The following is a 23,979-nucleotide window of genomic DNA, read 5'->3' as shown; positions in this document are numbered from 1 at the left end:
AAAGCCTATTCTACATTAGCTGCCAGACACATTTGCATTAAATCTGAAGTGAATATTCATTCATTCCCAGAGGATGAATCCAGAGACTCCACCATCAGGACGAAGTGTCATCTGTCTACACCAGATATCCCATAAGCTGAGTCCGAACATCAGTACAGTACAGTGTGTACCACAGTACTTTAATGAATTAATTCATGTTCATCTTTATAGTTGCCTTCACTATTCTGCTCAGTCCACAACTGATTAATGAGGGTAAATGGGTTTTTATTGTTTTATATGAACCAAATATACCAAATATCTATATTATACCATCAAACAGATATATAACTGGCTACATGCAGACAATAAGGCACAGAAGAAGAGCTGACATGCAGATTACTGAGGTCACTGAGATAATTTTTATTTTTGTCATCAGCTCCTCTGTCTCCGGTGTAAATCACTATAAGAGCATATAATTTGAGGGAATCTCTTATCTGAGCACAATTATGACCATGAGGAAGTAGATATAATTCCGGTAGCAATAAATCAAGATTTCCATGAGTGACAAGTCTTAGCAGGCTGGTGTCAGCCACTGGACAAAGGAGCACGTTATATTGTTGTCGACCTGTCTCTTTTTTAAAAATTTTTAATACATTCATACAATAGTTACAGAAGTTCAGAGGAAACACACACATGCACACGCACTCACCCCCAACATTTTAAATGGACTTTTAAATTGGACTTTATTCATTTATTTTTGCTCTGATACAAACAACCTCCACTCACCGTATCATCCTAATGACCTTGTAACATCTTATATCTTGTAATGTGCACTACTTTGTGTGTGTGCTTACAACAACCTCCCATTTATCAAACTGTACAATAAAAGCCAGGCAGTCTAAAGCTTTAGATGTACATACAAACTTCAAAATCATCTCGACAAACCTATGCTGCCCTCATGTGTCCAAAGAGAAACAGCCTGATCACAACAAGAGTGTGTCAGATGTTCTTTTTTGTTTGAAGCGGTAGTAATCATTCTTGAGATTCTTTGTAATCTGACCCTCAATTGTTTATTTTCCTAATTTTTTATTGATCTGCCAGGAAGCCCTAAGGTTAAATTGCAACATGTATACATGTAATTCCTTGTTGCTGAATGTTTTACAGGATAAAATAAATAAAAATCTTTATTATTTTTTTTGACCTGATCAAGAAATTTTAGAAAGTTAATATCTCCAAATAGGTCTATCACATCTAGAACTTATTTGGTCTTGCATATAAAAATGAGTGCCACGGATCTGACTAAATACAGCTACATAGCCGAAGCCCCCACCTTTTAAGATATTTTGACTGTACATTTTCCAAAGGAGGGTTATTCAAAATTGCCTTGAGACTTTTTTATGGGAAAGAGCTGATGTCCATTTGCAGATATATACAAATATTTAAAGATGTTCAATTACTCCATTACTTACTCATCTTTTTTCATACTTTTCACTGGCTGTAACATTACATTAAGTGGTTTTATTTCACAGGTATATATTTATACTACATTGGCTTCAAAGTTTTCTATCTGTGTGAGAGACCTATTTATTTTGTTTCAGTGGGTTCAGGTTTGGCTTGTTGTACTAGATCACTCCATTTTTTCCATGTTTCTGAGCAAAATAATATCTTAAATACTAAATACACATATATTATTTCACAATTTCCTGAACAGATCTCTGATATTGCCACCCAGTAAGAAAACAATAAAGGAAGTCTGGGGTAATCCCACTTGAAACAGGTGTGGGTAGATTATTGCAGAACAGACTACAACATACCCAGATGTATTTAGATACAATCCAACAATCCATGACCTCACTATCACATTAAAAATGCTTAGTGATGAAATAAATTCTGATTGCACTTTCATATATATATATATATATATATTACAGTAGATAAAATGTAGGATTTGTCACATCTGGATGTTAAATGAAATGTACTGTTTAAAAGGATGGGTCATAGTAGCAGAATAGTCATTGCTCACCACCATGTTCACAGAGGGTCATGACTTATTTTAATATTTAGCCCTTCTGTTACCCATCACACCAAAGCCTTTGCAATGTAATTTGTATTGACAAATTAAAAAGGTCTCAGGGCAGAAATGCTACAGTGGAGGTGTGTCATGTCATAATTTCTGTTCTGCTATGTTATAGTTCACCCCTGAAGGTTACAGTTGTAAGACTTTTTGATGTCCTCTCTTTTCGTTAAACTGGGCCATGGTTAGCCATTTCTGATCAGCTGTGTGGAGGGGAGTCTGGCTGAGGGGGAATCCATCAGTGTGATGTCACGGGCCGCAGACATCCGAGAGGCGGGTCTGAAACAGCCCAGGAGGACGGCCACCTCCACAGCGTGTCTGAGCAAAATGAAACATGGATGAGGAGGTCGCCGAAAGTTGGGAAGAAGCTGCTGACAGTGGGGTAAATAACAAAGGGCTCAGCATATCTCCACGTAAATGCGATTATCCTCTTGGCGGCTTCTTTATGTTCACATTGTTGGTTTTAGAAGATCCTGTAACGTTGTTCCATGTTAACGGCTCCCACGGGCCAACAATGTGGCTAATGCTAACGCTAGCTTTAAGAAACTTGGCGAGCTAACGTCAAGTAGCTAGCGAGCGAAACTGGCTTAACATTTACTTAGCTAACTAGCCAAGTGATTATCGTTATTTCTAACTTACTTCACATGAAATAATGTTAATATGATTGTTAGGTAACAAATATACACGACGCGAGCTATATCCACTGAATTAAAGGTCTAGCTAGTTGAAATGCTAGTTGACGTTAGCTAATGCTAAGCTAGCTACAGATTACATGGCTAACGTGGAAAATCTGTCAATTAAATATTAAATTACTTACCGAAAAATGTAGGAACCTCACACAAGACGATTGTGTCTCTTTTCTCTCTTACATTAAATCGACACAGTGTTAAATTTTGTAACGCAAATAACTCTTTTTGTATGAAAATATCAACTTGAACACTGTTTCCTGAAGACCGACAAACCGAACCGTCCCGTGGACGACGACTAGCAACGCCGTAAATCAGTTTACAAGCTCCATATTTTAGTATCATAAAGTGAAGATGAGTAACTTTGCAAGATAGCGTGCGTATGGTACAGCATACGGCAACTATCAAATTAGTTTTGATTTAGAACATTTTTATTGTTGCCTGGCTTAAACTATTCATGCTATAAGGTTTGCTAGCTAAATGTTAGCGTAGCGAACTAACTTGGTGGTTTCCTGTTAGGTTACAAGGCCAAGTTATTTGTGAACAACATTTTCGGCCATGTTGTCAACTGGTCGCCGGGTGGCGAGCTAGTTGTGTTGCTAAATTGGCAATTTGGTAACATTTATCTTACATTTATCCAGCATTTATGCAACATTAGCCGTCGTCACGGTAGTTTGGCAGACCGTCGTTATCTCATGACGTCAAGAACGTGGCTCTGAGAAGAAGTTGGGCGTAATGTTTTCAACTAGTCAGACTGAAGTTAGAGACTTTAACACCTCTGACAGTAGTTAGTCGGTATAAAACGCGATTAAAAAAGGAACCATAGCTAAACTTATATTAAGAGCTTACGCTGTCAGCATTAGCCGGCTAATGTTAGCTAACTGAGCACTCTTCACTGTTATGACTTGGCAGTTGTCCCACACATGTATAAAAATAGCTTGTAACTGAATCCTGCTTTCCATCCACTCTCCTGCTTGCTTAATAGCTGCCGCACTTTTGTTGCCACCCATAATCAATCTGACCATATTGTTTGTTTACATGAATACATGTGTGGACTGTTTTTCTCCCCCACAGGAAATGGAAAAACGGTTAGAAGAGAAGCTAAGGATCAGCCAGAAAGAAAAGTAAGGCTTTAAAAGGTAGAAGAAATGTGGCCCAAATTTGTTAAACTTTGAAACGATCGCCTCAATGTAGATTCAAAACTACACATTTGTGTTTGTTTCTTTTTCATCTTCAAAAGTACACACCTGAACATGACTAAGATTTTTTTTATGTATTATTGTTAGCCACTCTACAGTTCACACCATACAGGTGACTTCCCAAGAGTTAGTAATGCACTGACTGGCTCCACTGGGTCCATATCATGCTGACTTTATTAGGGGGATTGGGAATTTTCCAGTCGTGACTGATCCACAATTAATAACTGTGTCTCCCACAGTGTCATCAGTTACATTTATGCACTCACAGTGGGCTCCCAACTCCCTTTTCAGCACCACAGTTATCCCTGTCTTTGTGTTACTTTACATAAAAATAATCCCAAGAGGTTTTATGCAATGTTTTCTACAAGATTTTATGTATTGGAAAAGGAGTGCACTGAGGTTTTGGAATATTCCCATTTATTTCACCCAAAAATTCATTATTTTTTCCTTTGTTAAGCGAGCTGAATTGAAGAGCGTTTCCTATCAATTCAGAAATTGTCTTAAGACACATTTTATCATATATGTATCTTTGATGATGAGCAAGGAAAAACTGAATCAGCAGTAAATGTGCTGGGGTTTCTGTCGACAGTTTTTGGCCATGGATGTATGATCTAATCTATTCTTGGCACTACCTCCCTCTCTTTAATGTGATGGCCTCTTTCTGTCTGTCATGTCATTAATTTTGTGTGGACTGTTGGTCTGCTTTTAGGGAGTCCAGTAACAATTCTTCACAGTCTCCGCTGAAGACAACCATGGTGATACAGGACGACTCTCTACCAGCAGCACCCCCACCCCAGATTCGCATTTTGAAGCGGCCTGCTAGTAACGGGTCGCTGGGATCAGCCTTGAATCAGAACAGGCCTACACCACAGGTCAAGTCTCTGGCTCAGCGTGAGGCAGAGTATGCAGAGGCCAGGAAGAGAATACTGGGCAGCGCTTGCCCAGAGGAGACGCCTCAGGACAAGCCCAACACTGACAGGTAATCATCCACAAATATTGACTGTTTAAAGGTTTTACTCAGAGCTGAATAAATCCTTGCTGAAGGGCACTTGTAATTATAGTTTTCCATGTTGTGCTGAAGACTGTTACTTTTTGTGAGCAGATCCTAAAAGGATCTCTCTTTTCACCTTGATTCCAGTAACAGAGTAAAACAAAACAGCTTTAAATTGCAACACAGGCTAACAGTCACAACAATAACTATGGCAAAGTAGGCACCAAAAAATGGGACAGTTTTGTTGACCCCTCTCGCTACTGTTACTTTTGGTTTCATGATGTAGGCGTCAGCTGGCAGAGACGCATTGTTTTTGTCTGTCTTTTGGCTCGGCTGGGTTTTGATTGACAGGAGGTGGAGATAAACAATAATCATAGACCAATTTCTGAAGCATCTGTGCAGAACATGAAAGACTGTTTCTTGTTTACACTTCAAGGTAATTGACCGAATAAGAGGAAGTTTTTTCAGTTGTGTTCAGAAAAGCAACAGAATGGGCACAAAAGAATAGACGAAGATAAAAAAAATAAAGGAATTGTGGTTTTAAAAACTTGTCTTTAAATACAATTTTGAATCTAAGTTTCCAAAAACCATCCTGTAATTAGGACAGTTCAGAAGAAAGACTTTCATTGAAAACAAGAATGCTGCTGAAAGTTGCCAAATGGAAACGAGTTGTGAGTGGTTTCTGTCCAGTAGTCCAGTGGAAAAGCCTGCTGTCTCTAATTTATTCCTGTTTCCTCTCCTCCTGCCAGGCCAGGGCGCAATAACTCTACATTGCCTTCAGAGGACACCCGATCAAACAATCACACTGTCCGGCAGCCGGCCGGTCCAGACGGCACCCATGGGTTCCGACAGCACAGATAAGCGGGCCCTGGGGCCACCCAGACATCGAGAGGAGAGAGATCTAGGGCCTCCTGAGAGCAAAGACAGCACTGTATTCTTAAACTTCCTTCCCTCAGTTCCATGTTATCAGATGAGCTGGGAGAACAGCCACACTGCTGCTCAACTCGTCCCACCAGCAGTCGTGTGGAACTGACAGGGAGCAAGGAACTCCAGGAGGAAGTCAAATATGCTCTTCTCTCTCCCCAGTCCAGTCTGTTTGACACTGTGATTATGGACATCTTCTGGACTCACTGTGATGATCCCTTTAAGAGACGCCCCTCACCTCCATCTCTCTCCTCTTTCAGTCCCCAGCAGCTCCAGGATGCCTGCAAGGCAGAAGCAAAGACTTTCTCACAGAGAGGAGGAGATGTGATGGGCCATAGTAAAATGAGATGAGCTGGTACTTGTGCAGCAGCTTCTCCCCAGCAATAATACCACACATCACTTCTCACCTTTCATGTTTTTAATTTTTCAGATGTTGGCTGACTAGATTTTTATCTTGTGTTTTTCTCACTTGTCTTTAATTCTCTATGTTAGGGATGCACAGATAAAAGTACTTCACATGATACAAACACCACCAAGAACATGTTCATTAAAACAGCATTTCATTTTGATATTTTAAAAAACAAACCTACAACATCTACAGTTTTATAAAAACATTACATTTTTTTCCAATTTCTTGTGGGCTAAAATTATTTCCAAATTCCAGGATTTGGTTTCTTCGTACAGTTTAAACACAAACACAGCAGTTTGTGGTGTCAGGTCTCCCACAGTGAACTCACCACTAAAGCAGAGTATTGAACTGTTAGCATTGTCAGTGCACCCCTAATATGTAAATTGCCATTTGTTTTTGTTTTTTTAAAACTGAGGGTATGGGGTCATTGTGTGTCAAGTTGTATATCTGACAAGTTCTGTTTACGAGTTTTGGTTTTTAATGAAGCTTTTCAGCTGTCTTCCTTGGACTGTCACTTCATTGTTTCTATTTAAAAGTAAAAGCAAAAAAAAAAAAAAAGACATGAAGAGGAGATTGTGGATTTCAGTCCATTTTTAAGTAGCTTTTCTGCCTTTTTGTATGAGTTGGCGGCAGTGTCAGAGCAGTGTTTTAATCGAAATGAACCAAAAGCCCATTTTAAAATCAACCTGTAAATGTATCAGGTAATCCAGATGTCATTATTTGAGGGTGTTGTTGGCAGCAACTCGTGGTTCAGATGGGGGTGGGGGGGGTGAATTTACTGCTGTACTTTACAAGCCGCTTGTTGCATCTCCACCCTGTCAGCGGTGTGCTTGTTTCATCGTGTCCTTCACTGACGTACAGTATGTAGAAACTCAGGTGCAAGCGAACGAGACTGAATGAATGAAATGAACAAAGATTGTATTTTTCCAGCAGGTTTGATCGCTCAAACAGCAAATGTCCGTATTTAAGCTTGGGTTGGCACTTTGTTAGAAACAGTGCTATGCAGAGTGTGCAATGAAATGTAACTCAAATGATGTCCACGTCCCAAGATGAATGAATGAGTTTTTTTTTTCTTTCTTTTTTTCTTGGTCTTATCTGTTTGCATCTTTGTCACAGTATGAAACTGTAACACCACTCCCTTGTTCAGTAACTGAGAAATGGAACTTGTAGACACAGCTGGGTGTGAACCAGAGAGGTAGCAGCCTTGCCTGGCTGTCCCATCGTGCCCAAAAGATGTGATTAGTTTTTCCACCTTTTGTTTGTTTCAAACAGAGAAAAGATCTCAACAAAGCCATATTCAGTGGTGCACATCATCAGTAGAAAAGTTCTAATAATGGTTGAATTCAGCTTGTGCCTCCTGTATCACATCTTTACTTCCTGGTTGTTGATTTTACTGTAGTTGAAGCAGGTGAATATATCTGAGGGAGAACTCACAATACTGGTGAAGAGATTTTAGTTCAGGAACTCTAGCGGCAGAGCAGGAGACAGACGGGTTTAGCTGAGCTCTGAGTGAGAACACAAACTGCCTGTAAATACTGATTTAATAAAATGATTTGCCAAAAAAATGTCATCTTCACATTGTGATGTGTGCTCAGTTATTTAGTTGTAGTAGTTGAGAATAGAAACTGATAACATGACCCTGTATTTGGCCAAAACCTGTAAACCCATCTGTGGAATGGACTAATAATCACACCATAAGTTGATAGAGAATATGAATACACACCATTGTTTACATAAAAATATTTTTTATTAATACAAGTAAACATTACTTTGCATTGTTGGTTGAGCTGTGGATGCAGCTCAGACCTCCACAGCATTGTTTGGCTCAGGTGACTGAAATGTCCAACAGAGAGGAAGACAGACGCTAGGACAAACAGATGACTGTGTGATCTGTGGGGGACAGGGTTTGATTTAGGGGCGGCCATGATGGTGAGTCAGACAGAAGGGCATGCAGAAGTTTATACTGTTTCTTGGACGGACGATTCCCACGCAGACACCGAAGACAGTTCAGGATTCCCAAGTCTATCAGCACCTGGGTAAATAAATAGACACTGGACAGTTAACATGGGCTTCTGGGTATATACCACTCCTGAAGAGATTGTCCACTGAGTTTATCTATTAATGACTGAAATGGACAACAGGCCTTTTTTACAGCAGATATTTGTACTTAGTGTCTTAGTAGGAAAAGCAAAGCAAAGCAAAGTGTTATTAATAACATTAATGATGCTCTACTCGTGTGTCACAGACAGTGAACCAACAATACCAGGCCAAAAACACTGGATCTGTGCCATTCCTCTGGCCCAGAAAAAGGAGGTGGAGGAGTGTCAGGAGGTATGTTGGCATGAGGAAATCAACAGAGGACGACAACTGTACTGGTATAAATGTGATTGGATGCTGGTAGTTAGCTGGCAGCTAAACAGGTGCTTCATAAACACTGCAGTGATACTAATATCCTGATGTCACAGATGATGCTTATCACCTGAAGTGAGTGTAACACGCAGCTCCATTTAACAACAGCATGAGCTCCAATACAGCTGAGTGATTATAGTTGAAGGTCATTGTTAATTCAAACTGTTGAGGGATGTAACATACACCTGTACACTGTATATAAACAAGGTATTAGCAGGCTTGAGTAGAAATATTATGTAAAAATAATGAGTGTTTCTAATTGTGAGATACCATGGAGAATCACAGCATCACTTATATCCAAAGACAGACATGGAACTCCAATCTCTTTGGCCTTGACTGAGGCAGCTATTTTTCATGTAAATGTGATTATATTACAACATTATTAAAGTTTCATATCCACACTCACCTCTACAAGAAAACAAATGAGGAAGTTGAGAGCAGCCAAAGCTACGAGTAACATCTTGTAGTTCATATCAGAGATGTCATACAGTTGAAATAATTGGCCGACGAGAGGCCCCGGATACAAGACCAGCCAGGTCATCACAGAAAACAGGAGGAGCAGCAGACTGAGGAAAATCACTGGAGATACAAGATGAAAGAAAGAAAATCACTGATGAGCTCATCATAAATCATAAAGTTTCACTCTTTTAATATTACATTTAATATAGCTGACCCATTTATCAGCAGAGTGTGAATGCATCACCCATCCCTTTCATTAGTGATGACCTACCATTGTAGTAGAGAGGTTTCTTGTGGGGGTAGCCCTTAGTGACCACCACAGCCATGATGATGTACTGGAAACCTGACAGGGCAAACACGCTGGTGTCCTCCATGTTGGGCAGATTGGCCGTTCCAAGCACAGTTGAATTAAGTGGAATATACCTAAAATAAAACAGGAGATCAAGTTTTACACTTTATTAAAGCCCCTTAAGTGTAAATGGGATTTTGGTCTTAAATCAGAGACAGAGGATTTTGTTTAGTGAATAAAAAGTCATTATAAAATGTTTCTGTAGGATATTGTGATGGGAAATAAAAGCTCTGTGCTGCTGTCTCTTTTCTACTGACCAGTCCTGTGAGGTGGTGATGAGGAGCGCAGCCACCTGGCCCAGGATGATCATGGAGGTGTGGATGAAAAGGCTTCCCAGGACGGGCAGGGACAGCAGACTGGCTGGGGGTCTGCAGGGATGCAGCTGATCACTGGGACCTCCTCTTCCCATCACGATGGCCAGCACAGTCACCAGAGCAATGTCACAGAACAGGAACTGCATGTCAGCCACGCCCGTCTTCACCTGGTCATACACATCAAGAAGTCAGGTGATGATTGTAAAGATGCTGCACAAAGAAAGACACACTACCTAGCTAACAGTACCGACACAGACCCTTCACTCTGATGCTGAGTAATTATCTTGGCTCATGAGCCGACCAAGCTAGTTCATTAGGTAAGTACGTGTGTAGCTAACAGGAGCTAACTGGCTAATTCTGGTAGTAGTGCAAGTGATTAGCAGAAAGGTGGGAGGGGGGATGACAACACCACTGTCATTAAAAGTGACATTATACCAATAAAAGGAGTCACTATGAAAAGTCTTTTTTCTATAAATAAAAAGGTTTTTTTGAAATAATAAAATACTGAAAAAAATGACATGAAATAAAACTTTACATAATTAGTTGAGTTCAAATAATTTCTTCTATATCAATAGCATCTGGCCTAAAAGTTGACTGGACAGAAATATAAATGACTGGCATCAATATACTGAGGCTGATCCACTGGTGACTGAACAGAGAAACATGGTCTTGACACTGTTACTCACTGTGTAAAGGATGAGGACAGAGCAAAACTGAATGAGGCTGTACAGGGCCATGTATCTGAAGAGACCGAAGGAGGTGACCAGGGAACATCGGCCCTCTCTGCAGAGACACAGAAGAAAACTCTGTTACTGTTTCTTCTGCTGCAGATACCACAACAACAAACATTACTAGTTTGGTTTTCAAAGACGTCATCCATAACTTCAACACTTTTACCCCTCCCACTTCCTCACCTGATAAGCAGCGGCACACAGCTGATGTTTTCAGTCTTGGAAGTGAAAGGTGAAGCAACCGAAGCCTCTGCTTCAGAGAGGGAAACCCCAACATCAGCAGCTCTCAGGGCCCCACAGTCATTGGCCCCGTCTCCACACATGCCCACCCGGTAGCTGTAGTAACAAAAGAGGGACATTGCAATGTCACTTAAAAGGTCAGGTAGTGGCCAGTCAGTGACCAGCTGTGACCTACAGTGAACAACACAATTAAATGTACAAAAACTGAAGTGGTCTGAAAAATTTCTGAGGTCACTGTATATTATAAATGACAAATACTACACTTGTTGTAATACATACCCTTGACCTGATTATTTTCTTGTGCAACATTTTATGTGGACTGTGTATCAGTTTGTACACAGTAAATTCTTTCTGTGTTTTCCTGCCTCTCTGTTATTCCTGTGTGTTTCCATTCTTCTCCTTAGTGTTTGAACTCACTTCAGTTTCTGCAGCTCCTTCACCAGCTGGGTTTTCTGGTCAGGAGTCATGCGTGCAAATACTGTGGTTCGCATCAAAATCTGAAATGACAACATATCAAGGAAACCTCTGTTTGAACAAAATTATGATGTAATTTCATCATTGTTCCAGTCACTGCTCTGAGTTTGAATACATTTGTTATTGCTGCATCAGCATGCTCTACCGTCAGAATATTGCTGCTAGGAACACACAGCTTACATTACCTTTGGCAGATACTCAGGAAAGTGGTCACAAAGGGCAGCGAAGGACTTGCCATTAATAGCCAAATGATAGCCAAAACCACCCTGGTACAGGCCCTGAGAGGAGACGGTGGGAAACATCAATAACAGCAACCAAAAGTCATCCTCACAGTATAAAAATGTAAAAGTACGTGATAAGTACTTATTAGGAATGATACAACCAATTAGTCAAAATTTTCATGTATCAATGTGTCCATGTGAGTAAGACCTGACTGGAAATGAGGTTTGGTTTCTGATTAAACCACATCACTGTTCGTGCCAAGAAAATCCTCACACAACAGAACCCTGATTCTCTTCCTCTCTGGTGTCTAAACATGTTGACAGCTCACAGTCTGAGGACCAGGGCACTGTAGTGTTGTGTCTGAGCAGGACCAACCCAAGTGATGACCTCTGTGGAGTTTTGGCCAGATGATGTGGCTCCATCCTCCAGGCTGAACCTCAGTGTGGGCATGGACCGGGCAGTGTGGGGGGTGGCAGTGACGAATATCACCTTCTCATCAGACCCCACCATCCCGCAGCTTTTGGCCACATTAACTGCTGTTAAAATGTTGTCGCCTGTGTGAAGAAAGTGAAAACAAGATTTGACATGACTGAACATATAATTAAAAAAAAAAAAAGCATAACAGCACAGTGTTAGTCTGCTGTGGTGAATCCAAACAGAAAATATCTCTCACCAGTGACCATGACGGTGCGAAGGCATGCCAGTCTCAGGATGTTAATAACCTCTGCACTCTCTGGCTTCACCAAGTTCTTCAACATCAGTAAGCCCAGGAACTGCATGTCTTTCTCTACTTCCCCTCTGTGGACAGACACACAGCTAGATTAATACACAGAGCTAAATTTTGTAGCTTAAAAAATAATCAAAAGACTCTATGAAGAAGCCAGAGATGCAGACTGGGTTCTCACCGTTCAATGGTCCTGAAGTCAGTGTTCTTATCTAAGGGTTTACAGGCAAATGCAAGAACCCTGAGGCCCTCACTGGAGAAACTACGCAGCTTGCTGGAGAACTGTGAAGGCACTGTAAACAGAAATTTCCACTTGTCATTGACAATAACTGATCACATCAGTGTGTGTAAAAGAAATATTTTTATTCCAGATCACTAAAAATGCTGTTGTGCAGTTATATATTTAAACTTTACAGGACTATGTTAAACTTGACCATTAAAAACAGATTTTAGTGAAGCCTAGTTTAAAGCTTTAGTTATTATGAATGCTGAGGTTCTGACCTGTTTCTGCTCGGCAGAGGCTCGCCACCATCTCAGGAGATCCTTTCATGAAAGCGAGAGCAGAGTGACCCCCACGGGCCACCGTGACCACGCTCATCCTCTGCAAGGCCGAGGAGAAGGGAAACCTCTGAACAATGGCCACCGCCTCACTCACAGACTGTCGTGAAAATGAAAGAGAAGTATAAGAATCATGCATAACTGAAAACTCCAGACAGATACTGACTTTTTATCATCCATAAAAGTTAGTAGGGAACATAGCAGGGAAACAGTAAACGGAGACAGACAGACAGACAGACAGACAGCTGATGAGCCCACTTCTACGATGACGAAAACTGTTGCTGTGAATCACAGGAGGCTGGGAAATATCTTGATGTTAGTCCGGTTGTCAAAATATAACACTAAGGTTGAAGATATGAAAAGATCAATACTAGTTCAAAAGTCTTACAGTAGTTAGGGGTTGTTTTAATAACGTGTAAACCTTATTGATCAGTCTATATTGGGACTGAGGCCAGGGACACTCACAGTTCCTTGACCTTGGCGCTGCTGGACAGGAGGTCTCATAACAGCCAAAACTTTGTGGCCTCCAAACTCAGCATCCAGCACTGCCCCATCTCCCTCTGGCTCCTGATGGGTCTGGAAATCAGATATGATAAGAAACTACTGACTAACATTAAAGTCATAGTGGAAACTCACTGTAAGATGAAATGTTAGAGTATGAGTGGGAGAAAAACAAGAAGTGGTTCTTGCACTGTCCCACAGCTGTGAACGAATGGAAACCTTAAACCATTATTATGTTTCAGAGGAAAACACCTGCTGCTCTAAATACAAAATCTGTAATATGTGTTCAGATTGATAGGTGATCATGACCCAAATGGAAGTCATGTTTTACATTTTTTGCATACTGCTGCATCACTCTTAAGAATATGAGAGACTGCATACAAAAGACCAATAAAATATTTCAAATAAATTGTCCATTTTGACGTCAAATGTCAGATTAGATTCATGTCCACTTATTCTTTATTAAATCAAAATGTAACAACTTTTATATTTAGGAAACGTTGTTGAGTGGTTTCATGTGTTTAGACAAGATTTAACATTTGAGGAAAACTGGCTTCTTTTGTTCAATGACAAAGGTAGTACGGTATTAAAACGTATTCTTTTACAGTAGTATCAGTACCAAAAGTCAAGTAAGCCTGAAGTAAATAAAATAAGCTTTAAACTATCATACCCAACCAGTGGACTCAACCATCTTGAGCTCCAGAGGGTCTCCAAGGGGTTGACCTTGCAGCAGCATCACAGTATGACAGCAGGCCAGCCCTGACAGCATGGGCCCTGGGGGCAAGAGTCTGGGCTTTGGGACCAGCTCTGAGAAACCAACGGGTCCCCCCTCCATCACTCCCCACACATCCAGACCCTCCTCTGTCAGAGTTCCTGTCTGGTGAAAACAAAAGTACTCTGATGAACGGTAATGTTTTCCCACATATGTCATGAACTGGGGTTAATGGATTCCCCCCTCACCTTGTCAAAGCAGAAGAGTGAGACCTTGCCACAGACGTTGATGCGTGGTGGACTGATGCAGAAAATGCCCTGCTTCTTCAGCCTGCTCTGGGCGTAGATGGTGCCGGTGGTGATAGCAGCAGGCAGAGCAGGAGGCACTGCTATGGTCACAATATCCAGGCTTCTGATTACCAACTCCACCCAAGTAGCCTGCACACACATGCAGTCAAAAGTCAGCGAGATCACTTTATTTATTGTTTAAGAAAATAAATAATAATTTACTGTCAAATAAAGACAGTCCTGAAAATGCTTTGTCTTTACATAACATTGTAGCTGGTACTTACATTGGACCTGTAGAGGACCACGAAGCTGTAAATGGTGCCAATAAAAGCTGAAACAGATGAGGACAATATTGGAAAAACTTTATCAATGTTAAATAACTGTTTAATTACAGGTCAAAAGGCTTGAATACATAATACTTACACATCAGATGCTGGGTGCTGCGTGGAGCACCCACAATTTCGTAGTACCCTACTGTACAATGACAATAAAGCCTATTCTACTCTATTTAATTGCAGATAATATTAAGACAGGGTGCTGCTCTTACCAACACAACCCAGGATGAACAGGAACTTGATGGCATCTTTGTAGAAGCGGAAGTTGATTGGCTGAGGATACAAAATGGAGCTGACCAGGTTTCCTTTGGCTGTGAAAAACCCTGAGGATAAGATAAGCCGTAAAACTGGTTTGACTTGGTGAACAAATGAGAGCACTTAAAGTGGAGTTTCCTTGTAAATAAGTTTCTCTTTATATTTAGTGTTATAAAACACCTGTATCGTGGAAGTCTAACAAACTTGTTGATACATTTCCTTCCTCATTAATCATTTGCAAATCTGTTTTTTTTTTTTTGCATTTTAAAACCTGAATTGTTGGGCCCACTCATAACAACACTGCTCCATACAGTTACCAGTGGTCAGAAACTCCACAGAGCACCTTTTATGTGCACAATAGCCACTAAATAATATCTGATTTAACTGTTAACTGACATTTTATTAAAATGTTATGGCCTGAGGCCACCAGTTTCTCTACTCACCAGTGCTTGTGACCACAGCAACAGCACCACCACCTCCTGGTCCTCCCCCTTTGGCCTGAATGAGCTGGGTACCACAGAAGAGAGTGTGTCTACGCTCAGTCTCTGAGCTGTACTTGCCCTCACCTGCCGGCAGTGGGGTTTTCAGCACTGGGACACTTTCACCTGCACACAGGAATAAGGAGAACAGGTTAATATACTGATAAACAGACCTTTTTATTGGTCACATTTACTGCATGATTTTTTGCTTTTAGTGGTCAACAGTGGCAAAGTTTCCATAGATCTAGTGGTCATAGCATTTTATCACCACAGAGAGGAGCCAGTAATCTTAGAGCTGAAGTTATAAAACACGACAAATTGCTCCAGTTATGTTCAGTCTGGTGGTGGTGTTGAGGTCTGGTGATCACCTGTGAGCATGCTCTCGTTGACCAGACACTCCCCAGCCAGCAGGGCAGCGTCACAGGGCAGCAGCAGACCCTCCTGAGGGATGATCAGACAGTCGCCAGGGACCAGCTCCTCTGAACTCACACACTCTTCCACTGAGAAAACACACAAACAGGAATGAATGTCTTTGTACAGACTTCCGTGTTTAACGCAGAATGACTAGAGAAGCAGCTGGCTTTACTTAAAACAAAATTACTGGCTCACTTATTTCCTAGCTCACATTAACAAGAGGGTTAAGCATTCAACTTCAGGCACAAAAGCAACAAATTTTAAAGTACTTTTTTAAAGTAAATTCTCCTCAAAGCAAACAAATCACTTTTCCTGCAACCTACCAAACAAAATCTTTTCTGACAATTCTTTGCCCTCACGACTGCAATTTGTCCTCCCTTGTTCTTCTCTAAATGCACTAGTATTGAATGTTTCTCCACATTGAACATTGTGTGTAATGTTTTTCTCACAGTTTTTTTCACAGCTGCTAAATGATGAAGCTCAGTGGTCGGGCAGAACACAAAAATAACTCTGTTGGGTTTTGCCTTGAGAGAGAAACTGTCACACAGTGCAAAGTTGCTCTGTGGAGTTTTTTTAATCAAAAAACAAGTTTAGACTCAGTGTTGCCAAAGTGCACAAAAGGAAACAAATTTCCCTATGCAGACAATATAAAGCAAATTTTGTCAAGGTAGTAGAATTTGTTGTTGTGCTTGACATTTGTGATTCTGTGATTCAGTGGTTATCTTTTGTTTTTGAATAATAGTAAGAAGAAAAAAGTATACGGAATATGAAGGGCAATGGGAGGGTTAAGAAAGTTGAACAATGACCTCTGACACAACTACTGGCCCATGATGATAAACTAATGCTATAAACTGGCAACTAAGCGTAGAATACCAGAGATAAATCGGACTACCTGAAGGTCGACTTCAACCTTTGACTATTTTTTATTTTAAATCCTGAGAAAACGGAACTGAAACCTTTGTGGTTCAAGAGATGCACCAACTTATGGAGAACACATGCCAGCTATTATTGTCCACCATCTCGAATGACACCTGGGTAGAGTGTCAGTCAACAACTCAGAACCATCTGTTTCTGGATCCTTTGTGTTATGGTTATTTATCATTACACACTATTATGGTTGTGAACCTCTTCAGCAAGGAAATCAGTGTGTTATTAGTGTCAGGTCACGCTGCTCTTACAGGCTAAAACTCTTTCTGCTACTGTTCTGCCTTCAGATGAGGCACATTACAGTTGAACTCTCGATGCAAAGTGAACAACATGACCCTAAAAATCCACACAGACCATTTGCAAAAACTCACCTCCTGATTTTCTGCGTATTGTAACATTTGTGACCAATCGGGCCATGTTGTGAAGAGTGATGCTTTGCTGTGGAGTAAAATCAGATATGGTTCACATACTATTAGTATTATCCAGAGTTAAACATATAATAATTATAATTAAGTATCCCACTGCAAACTCACCTTGCGAGTCTCATAAAGAGAGATCCCGATGGACAACATGGAGATAAGTAAAATACAGATGGCGTACAAATAATAGTTATCACACATCCACAGTGTGATGCTGAAGACCTGGAACACATAGAATGGGTTGAGGACCTAAAGAAGCAGAGAGAGAGAGAATAATATATTACTTCCAACCAAAGCATCATAAAAAAATCAATCTGAAGCAGAATAACAGACCATGATTTCCATCTCACCTCCTCAAACAGCAGTTTCATGTAAGACTTCACAGGCACGTAAATAAGGTTGGGCCCATAAATGCGTCTCCTGAAAGAATTCATGTCATGAATTACTCAGTGTTGCCCTCTGAGATTAAACAACCAGCATACCTCAGTGATGGATCCTCTCCTACCTCAAGCTCTGCTCCAGGTGACTAAGGCCTTTTTGGAAGCCATACAGGTCCTTGCAGGTCCAGTCCTCATTGAGGACACTACAGACAAAGATGGAACAAACAAAGAGTTAAAGAGATGATAAAGACATATTCATGTAATAAACAAAACTATTTCAACATATTTCAAAAGTCCATGTTTTATAGTATTTTGGATTTTCTTCAGACTAAGTATCAGGAGAAATCAGTATTGCTTAAAAGCAGTTTCTGTCCAGATATACAGGATGAACCTGGCTGCTCAGTACTCAGTGAAATCCTGTAGGCTTCTGGTTTTCCTCTTTCAGTACCTAACACGGCAGAAAGCTCCCTTCCTGTCCAGCCAGACGTAGCGCAGTCCTTCAAACAGGTAGAAGCGCAGCAGCGTTTTCTGTAACATAATAGAGGTCACTGTCAAGGTCACGCAGCACATTATTCTGAAATAAAAACCTCAACACAACCGTTCCCTTCTTTCTCACCTCCTCCTTGTACAGCTGAACTGTATCTCTCCACTCAGCGTTCTCCAGCTCTCCCAACACGTCCAGACTGAAAGGAAAAAACAAACCTTGTCAGATATGTGTGTAGTGATTAAAGGCTACAGATGATGCTGTCAGGGGATAGAGACATGCAGCTGACCTGCCATCCTCCATCTCCTCTGTGAGGACCTCCACCACATGCTGCTGGCCAGAAATGTCCTGTAGGTGAGGATAATATAAATAAATCTGTGAGTGCTGGAAAACAAGTACTGACCAACAAAGACAGGAAGCATCTAATGCAGTGTATCAGGGGATAACACACAGACAGTGTCCCCTTTCCATCTGGCACTAACATTTAAGCTGGGTGTCATAATGAGAGCAAACAAATATAAAGCAAAGTATAAAATAAAGGTCTAAATAGACTTAGTTCATCCACACCAGCTTTGGAGGTGGCTGTTTGCAGATATGGCACAACCCGGTAAGTACATGTAATAAAGAAGGCACAGCAGAGACTTAACTTCCTGAGGATCCTCAGGAAGAATCGTCTCACTCAGAAACACTGTGTCCTTCTACAGCTGCTCCATAGAGAGCATACTGACATACTGCATCAGTGTGTGGAGAGGAAAGCGCTCCAGAGGGTTGTCACCACCCAGAAGATCATCAGATGCCCTCTCTCCTCCCTGGAAAAGCTTTACAGTTCATGCTGCCTCATATATATGACATTTTAAAGGATCCACCCCATCCTGGATACTCTCTGTTTGAACTGCTGCCCCCCACACGGTTTAGGTCAATGAAGACACGAACAAATAGACTGAAAAACAGCTTTTATCCAGGAGCCATAACTGCACTAAATGCTGCTTCTTTTTAAGGGACCATTTAATGAAAAAGTGTGAAATGTCTTGTATGCACGTATATGTTTATAGTTTTAGACATTATATATATATAGACATTATTAGACATTTTATATATATATATTTATTTATAGTTATACAATTACATATTTGTATAAGCATCCATTTTTTGTACAGTGTGAATGTGCAATGACAATAAAGATATATTCTATTCAATAAAAACTAAATCTCATTAACTTCTTTCAGGGTTAGAGCAGCACTTCAAATGAAGATAATATTCACCCATAACTGAACATTAAATTAATATACAGACCTCACTGAGAAACAGCAATGGTGGCTTAATCTAACACTTTATGACCAGGCCAGTTTCAGCCAGTATGAGCCTAAATGCAGTGCTGTATTTCTCTTAAAGAGCATAATGTAGGAGCAGTAGGAACTATTTTATTTTCTCACTCTTATTAGAAGAACGTCTGCGAGAGCCAGAGGGCAGGAGCAGCAGCGGGCGAGGACACCAAGCCGTGGGCGCCAGTGAAACACAAGCAGGAGGAGACCCAAGGTCAGCACAGCAGCCAGACGACACAACCACACCCGCCAGCGTACCCACTTATATCCCTGTGCATCCTGGTGGGACAAAGACAGTCCATTCAGATTCAAACACAGGTTAATTTCCATACAGCTGGTTGACTGTGACAGCAGCTTTGCTTTCAACAGTAATACCTGGATGAAATGAGAAACTGTTCAAATGCATTGGTTCATCTGTGTCTGTAAATATAACAGAGTTATATCCACCTCTCCAAATTAAACAACCACAGGTGACCAGTGCCAGGAGCAAACACACCATCTGTCAGCCATGATTCTGTACTTGTATGTTCTGTATTTCTTCTAATTCTTTGTTGCTAAAATAAACATCATTTACAAAAACTTATGTCGGTTTAACAGAAACACTGCAGTGGTTCCTACCATGTGTGAGTCAGGACTGAGCAGGCGGTCTCGTGGACTGGGTGAGGGGAGTCCACTCTGCGGCTCCACCACACTACCTACAGAACAGGTTTAGGTGAGGACAGTTCGTGTGTTACAATATTTACATGATCTGAGCAGCACAACACATGCCCTTAAAGTCAACTTAAACAAAACCCAAACTGCAGTAATCTTTTAGGGAGGCATGGTTTACATCACATCTCGTGCAAGAAGGATTACAGTGTTGGTCCAAACTGGGCTGAGGTGAGCTAATACTTCATGACCATCCTGTGTGTTATCAGACAACCATTAAACTTTACAGAGCTACATTTAGTCTGGGTCAGTGTGGTAAAAACTATGGTTATGGCTGTTCAGTTTCTTCATTTATCTACTTGAAATACAGTTTAGTAATGCCACTGCAAAAAGCCCCAGAGTGAGGGAGGAGGACAAAAACAAACACAGTTAGAGTTTAGGAACATATATGACATAATGGTGATTCATGAGTCACCTGTAGCAAGCTACTATCGCTAAACACACCTGAATATGACACTTTGAGCTCCAATAGAAACATTAACTTTTGATGGCTAGTGAGGGAAGTAAAACGCCCCATAAAGTACAGTACGTTTGCTTTAAAGCACAGTAAATGACATATATTAACAGTATACAACCACCTAGGAGATAAGAAACACCTTAAGTCCGGTTCCGGTCACTTCCGCTTCCACGAACCTGGAAAATGTCGACTCAAAGCCAACTTCATTCAAACTGAAACACGAAACTGAGCTTACCGTCAATTCGAGACCGAAAGTCAATAAATATATTCCGAAATGATAAATGATAATGGTACAGAGGGTCAATGTGGACCACCCTGCAGTTCAGCTGCTGCAGCTCCTTTTTTCTCTTTCACCTGTGCGCAGTGTCTCGTGCGTGTGGACCGGACTACCGTACTGGAAAAACAGGCTCCTGAAGCAAATCTGGGACACGAGCCAAACTCTGACGACGAATAAACCAAGAATCATTTTTCTAGCAACGAAGAAATCCGGAAAGAAGAGGACACTGGATCCCTTAAAATCTGTGACACAACTGTTGCCATATTGACGGGAGCTAAGAAACGGAAGCTGCAGGATACACAGAAACTAAGGTGATAGTGAATCTGTGTTACTGACATTTCTCCCAGAGAAAGTCAGCCATCTCATTATAGTTAGATAAAGGAAGGTAAGATCATCATCACCAATGAGTATCTGATAGTTTTATTGTCTCTTGGCTCAAACACGGCCTTATCAAAACACCAAACAAACAATATTTAAACAATTAGTTGAATATTAAGGTCATATTTTCCTCATGATAAGAGATTGTATTTGTTATTCTTTTGGTTCTTAACCTACTTATACAGTATGGACATGAACAATTTACACAAGAAACAAACAAACAAACAAACAAACAAAAAAACCCTGAGTCATCTGTTCTGTCATTATGCACATGACTGTGCTGGGATCATGTGAAAGTTTATTGAGGCCGAGTTGTTTCGCCAAATCACATGCAGGCCTTGTTCTACCAATGCCAATCCTTACCAAAAGTTGATTAAAAGTATAAAGTCTACAGTCACACCCCGTTGGTTTTGATCTTAAAGTCATTCAGTATGGTTTGCTGTGTGTCAGCCTCTTTAAGGGTGTGTCTGTTTGACAATAAGCTGCCCCAAAAAGCAAGCAGTCTGAGGTCTGTATTGAATTCAAGCCAGTTTCAGGTAACCAATTCACATACCTCACCTAAATAGACTGTTTCAACACCCAAATGAATTCAAGGCATCTGAAAGTCATCATTATGTCCCTTTAAGTTACCTTTGTGCCAGACATCAATCAATAACTCTGTTCAAAGAAGAAGTGAGCATCATATTTCTAAAATATGACTTCATTAATCCTGCTCTGTTCAATGAACTTTGATCAAACCTAAGACAGACTTTCAGTTTCATCTTCGACCAAACTCCCACAAGCAGCAAACTTTCTGCTATGTCAAAAAAAGGGAAATGAGTATTCAGATGGGTGGACAGACAAAAGACACTCATCTGTGCTGAGCATGCAAGAAAAAAAACCCAACCTCAAAAGAGCACCAGCTTCATCTACAAGCTGTGCCAAGGCCAAGTCTGTTCACACACAACTGTTTGGTGGATGACTAGTAAAACATTAAATCATAGTCTGTGTGACTTTGTTACACTTGTCATTTCTGTCATTTGCAACTAGAAATAAGAGAAGCACTGCGAGACTGAATGGCAGCAGTAACATACTGACTGTAGCCTGACTGCTACTGGATTTTTTTAGGCCAATATTTAGATATTTGAGAATTTAAAGCTGCTCTAATCAGTATTTCTATATAAATGATGGGTCACATGACTGTGTAAAACCTAAAGGGAATTATCAGAAGACTGTGTAGTTCCTTCAGCTGTACAGAGCATTTTAGTGTATTTCTGAACACTGTGGAGCACTTAACTGCTGCAGGTTTAAAAAATGGGGTTTAAAAATGTGGCTCAAGGACACGTCTGTTTGACAATAAGCCACTCCAAAAAGCAGGCAGTGTTTTCTTAATGTCTGAAGTGGTACTGAATTCCAGCTGGTTCCAGGTAACCAATTCATTCACATACCTCACCTAAACATTTTGATACAAATGAAACAAGTGTCTTTGCAGACAAACTATGTAATGGAACTGCCTAAAAATGTTTTTCATTTGTGTACTGCATTTCCCTGTTACTTATCAGCCTATGTATGACCAGCCACTGCTGACATATCTGCAGTAAGATAATAAGGACAATTTATCTCTCAGCCTCTGACTGAGACCGCTTTAGGAACAGCAACAGTAATAGCAGCAGTAGTTACTTAGCACATGTGTTAGTAGTAGTGGGGCAATAATGAGGTCTCAGTATTTATACACTTATATAAATAATTCTGATTTTAAAAGACACAAGGATAGGGCAGCCGTAAGAGAACCTGTACCCTTATTAAAGACTGATCAAATTAAGTTATTTCGCTAAATGGTTGTCTGATAATGATAAATTAATTGGGTATTTAAGTTAACTGACCTTTTCCCAACACTACATTGCTACTGCAGAGTTTGTTTTGCCACAGAAAGAGGAACTGGGACATTTAGTATTACTCGCAGCTGTCAGTATGAAGCCTGCAATTCACTCAACATTTATCAGCTCAGTGTCCAGCAGGCTGTCGCCCCGGGCTGCCTTTAGCTAACGGTTAGCACAAACACATCTGTGGCTTTAACGTCACCGTCAACTCTCAGGAGGAAACGGCTCGTCAGTAATGTTCAAACACTCTTACCACGTCTGTCCATCCTCTGGTCACGACGACAGTATCCACATTTCCTTATCAAAATGACAAGCTGTCTCCTCAGAGACTGGGTTTTCAAACATTGAGCTACAAACTACACCTTCCTACGGCAAGTCGCGTTGTCCAAAAATAGGCACAGCGTTGCCCATGTATAGAGACGAGCAGGGTAATGGGTAGAGTGTTTACTGAGGAACCGTAATGCTGGCGAAGAGATGTTCACATCCTCCATATAGAGGTTCATTTTCTCTTTATAAAGATATTTTACAAATGCATTTAGATCTGATAAAGAATATAAAATCCTCAGAGAACAACATTTTCTATTGAATTTATTTAATTAATTTCTCTTTTACGTTTAATTCTCAAATTTTCATTAGGACTGTGAAAATTAACAGATATCTATTTCTATTTCTGAAGCATCTTTTGTATAGTGCAAATAAGTTTCAGTTAATGTCACTAAACCTATTACTAATACTTTATAACTTTATTGAAAGCCATTTACAGCAACAACTTTGGGGTTTCAGTTTGGGGAAAAATCCCTTTGGCTGGTGTTAATATTCCACCAGCATTGCACTGGCTTTTTTTTTTTTTTTTTTAAGACAAACATTATTTATATGAACTGTTATATTAATCTGGTAACTGTGGAGCCCCCACTTATACACGGCTGCCTGCCATATAATTCATATTACTAATGCATGTTCATGGCCTGGCTGTGGTGCCCAGGTTTTTCCTCATTATAAAATGCAAATAAAGGACATCTGCCTCTTTGTTCACATCTTGTTGC

The 23,979-nt window shown here is 40.5% G+C and overlaps 2 protein-coding genes across 5 annotated transcripts; one reads left to right on the top strand and one right to left on the bottom strand.

The window, feature by feature from the left end:
- The first annotated feature begins 2,272 nt into the window (after positions 1 to 2,272).
- On the top strand, positions 2,273 to 7,832 carry szrd1 (SUZ RNA binding domain containing 1). 2 transcript variants are annotated; one of them, XM_018675194.2, is made up of 4 exons: positions 2,273 to 2,435; positions 3,814 to 3,863; positions 4,648 to 4,917; positions 5,679 to 7,832. In XM_018675194.2, exons 1-4 carry the CDS (start codon positions 2,388 to 2,390, stop codon positions 5,788 to 5,790), a joined length of 480 nt encoding a protein of 159 aa, XP_018530710.1. In that variant the 5' UTR covers positions 2,273 to 2,387; the 3' UTR covers positions 5,791 to 7,832. The 2 variants fall into 2 exon arrangements, with proteins under 2 accessions (XP_018530710.1, XP_018530711.1); XM_018675195.2 differs by having other exon boundaries at positions 2,340 to 2,466.
- Positions 6,791 to 23,312, bottom strand: atp13a2 (ATPase cation transporting 13A2). Of its 3 annotated transcripts, none has more exons than XM_018675190.2 (29): positions 23,190 to 23,312; positions 19,876 to 19,952; positions 19,369 to 19,536; positions 18,225 to 18,283; positions 18,068 to 18,134; positions 17,900 to 17,979; positions 17,577 to 17,654; positions 17,422 to 17,491; positions 17,186 to 17,320; positions 17,024 to 17,090; positions 15,680 to 15,811; positions 15,276 to 15,437; positions 14,790 to 14,900; positions 14,527 to 14,573; positions 14,204 to 14,392; positions 13,914 to 14,120; positions 13,208 to 13,318; positions 12,686 to 12,842; positions 12,366 to 12,477; positions 12,134 to 12,258; positions 11,836 to 12,014; positions 11,424 to 11,516; positions 11,182 to 11,261; positions 10,708 to 10,860; positions 10,480 to 10,576; positions 9,737 to 9,960; positions 9,402 to 9,553; positions 9,078 to 9,250; positions 6,791 to 8,294 (listed from the first exon to the last, which is right to left on the bottom strand). In XM_018675190.2, exons 1-29 carry the CDS (start codon positions 23,200 to 23,202, stop codon positions 8,127 to 8,129), a joined length of 3,486 nt encoding a protein of 1,161 aa, XP_018530706.1. In that variant the 5' UTR covers positions 23,203 to 23,312; the 3' UTR covers positions 6,791 to 8,126. The 3 variants fall into 3 exon arrangements, with proteins under 3 accessions (XP_018530706.1, XP_050927026.1, XP_018530708.1); XM_051071069.1 differs by lacking the exon at positions 23,190 to 23,312 and adding an exon at positions 20,658 to 21,064; XM_018675192.2 differs by lacking the exon at positions 23,190 to 23,312 and adding an exon at positions 20,562 to 20,585.
- Positions 23,313 to 23,979: the final 667 nt, after the last annotated feature.

Source organism: Lates calcarifer, linkage group LG6 (assembly GCF_001640805.2).
Source record: "Lates calcarifer isolate ASB-BC8 linkage group LG6, TLL_Latcal_v3, whole genome shotgun sequence".
NCBI classification, from domain to species: Eukaryota; Metazoa; Chordata; class Actinopteri; family Centropomidae; genus Lates; species Lates calcarifer.
Note: the sequence above shows the minus strand (reverse complement) of the source record. Positions and strands in the feature narration are given on the sequence as shown.

Bases quoted from the DNA above. Each gene is read 5' to 3' on its own strand.
- szrd1 (XM_018675194.2), top strand. From the start codon at position 2,388: ATGGATGAGGAGGTCGCCGAAAGTTGGGAAGAAGCTGCTGACAGTGGG. The intron at 2,436-3,813 runs GTAAATAACAAA...TCTCCCCCACAG, and splicing joins AAGAAGCTGCTGACAGTGGG to GAAATGGAAAAACGGTTAGA. The intron at 3,864-4,647 runs GTAAGGCTTTAA...GTCTGCTTTTAG, and splicing joins AGGATCAGCCAGAAAGAAAA to GGAGTCCAGTAACAATTCTT.
- atp13a2 (XM_018675190.2), bottom strand. The intron at 15,438-15,679 runs GTGATCACCAGA...TCCTGTGTGCAG, and splicing joins CAACGAGAGCATGCTCACAG to GTGAAAGTGTCCCAGTGCTG. The intron at 8,295-9,077 runs GTGAGTGTGGAT...TTATTTACCCAG, and splicing joins TCATTTGTTTTCTTGTAGAG to GTGCTGATAGACTTGGGAAT.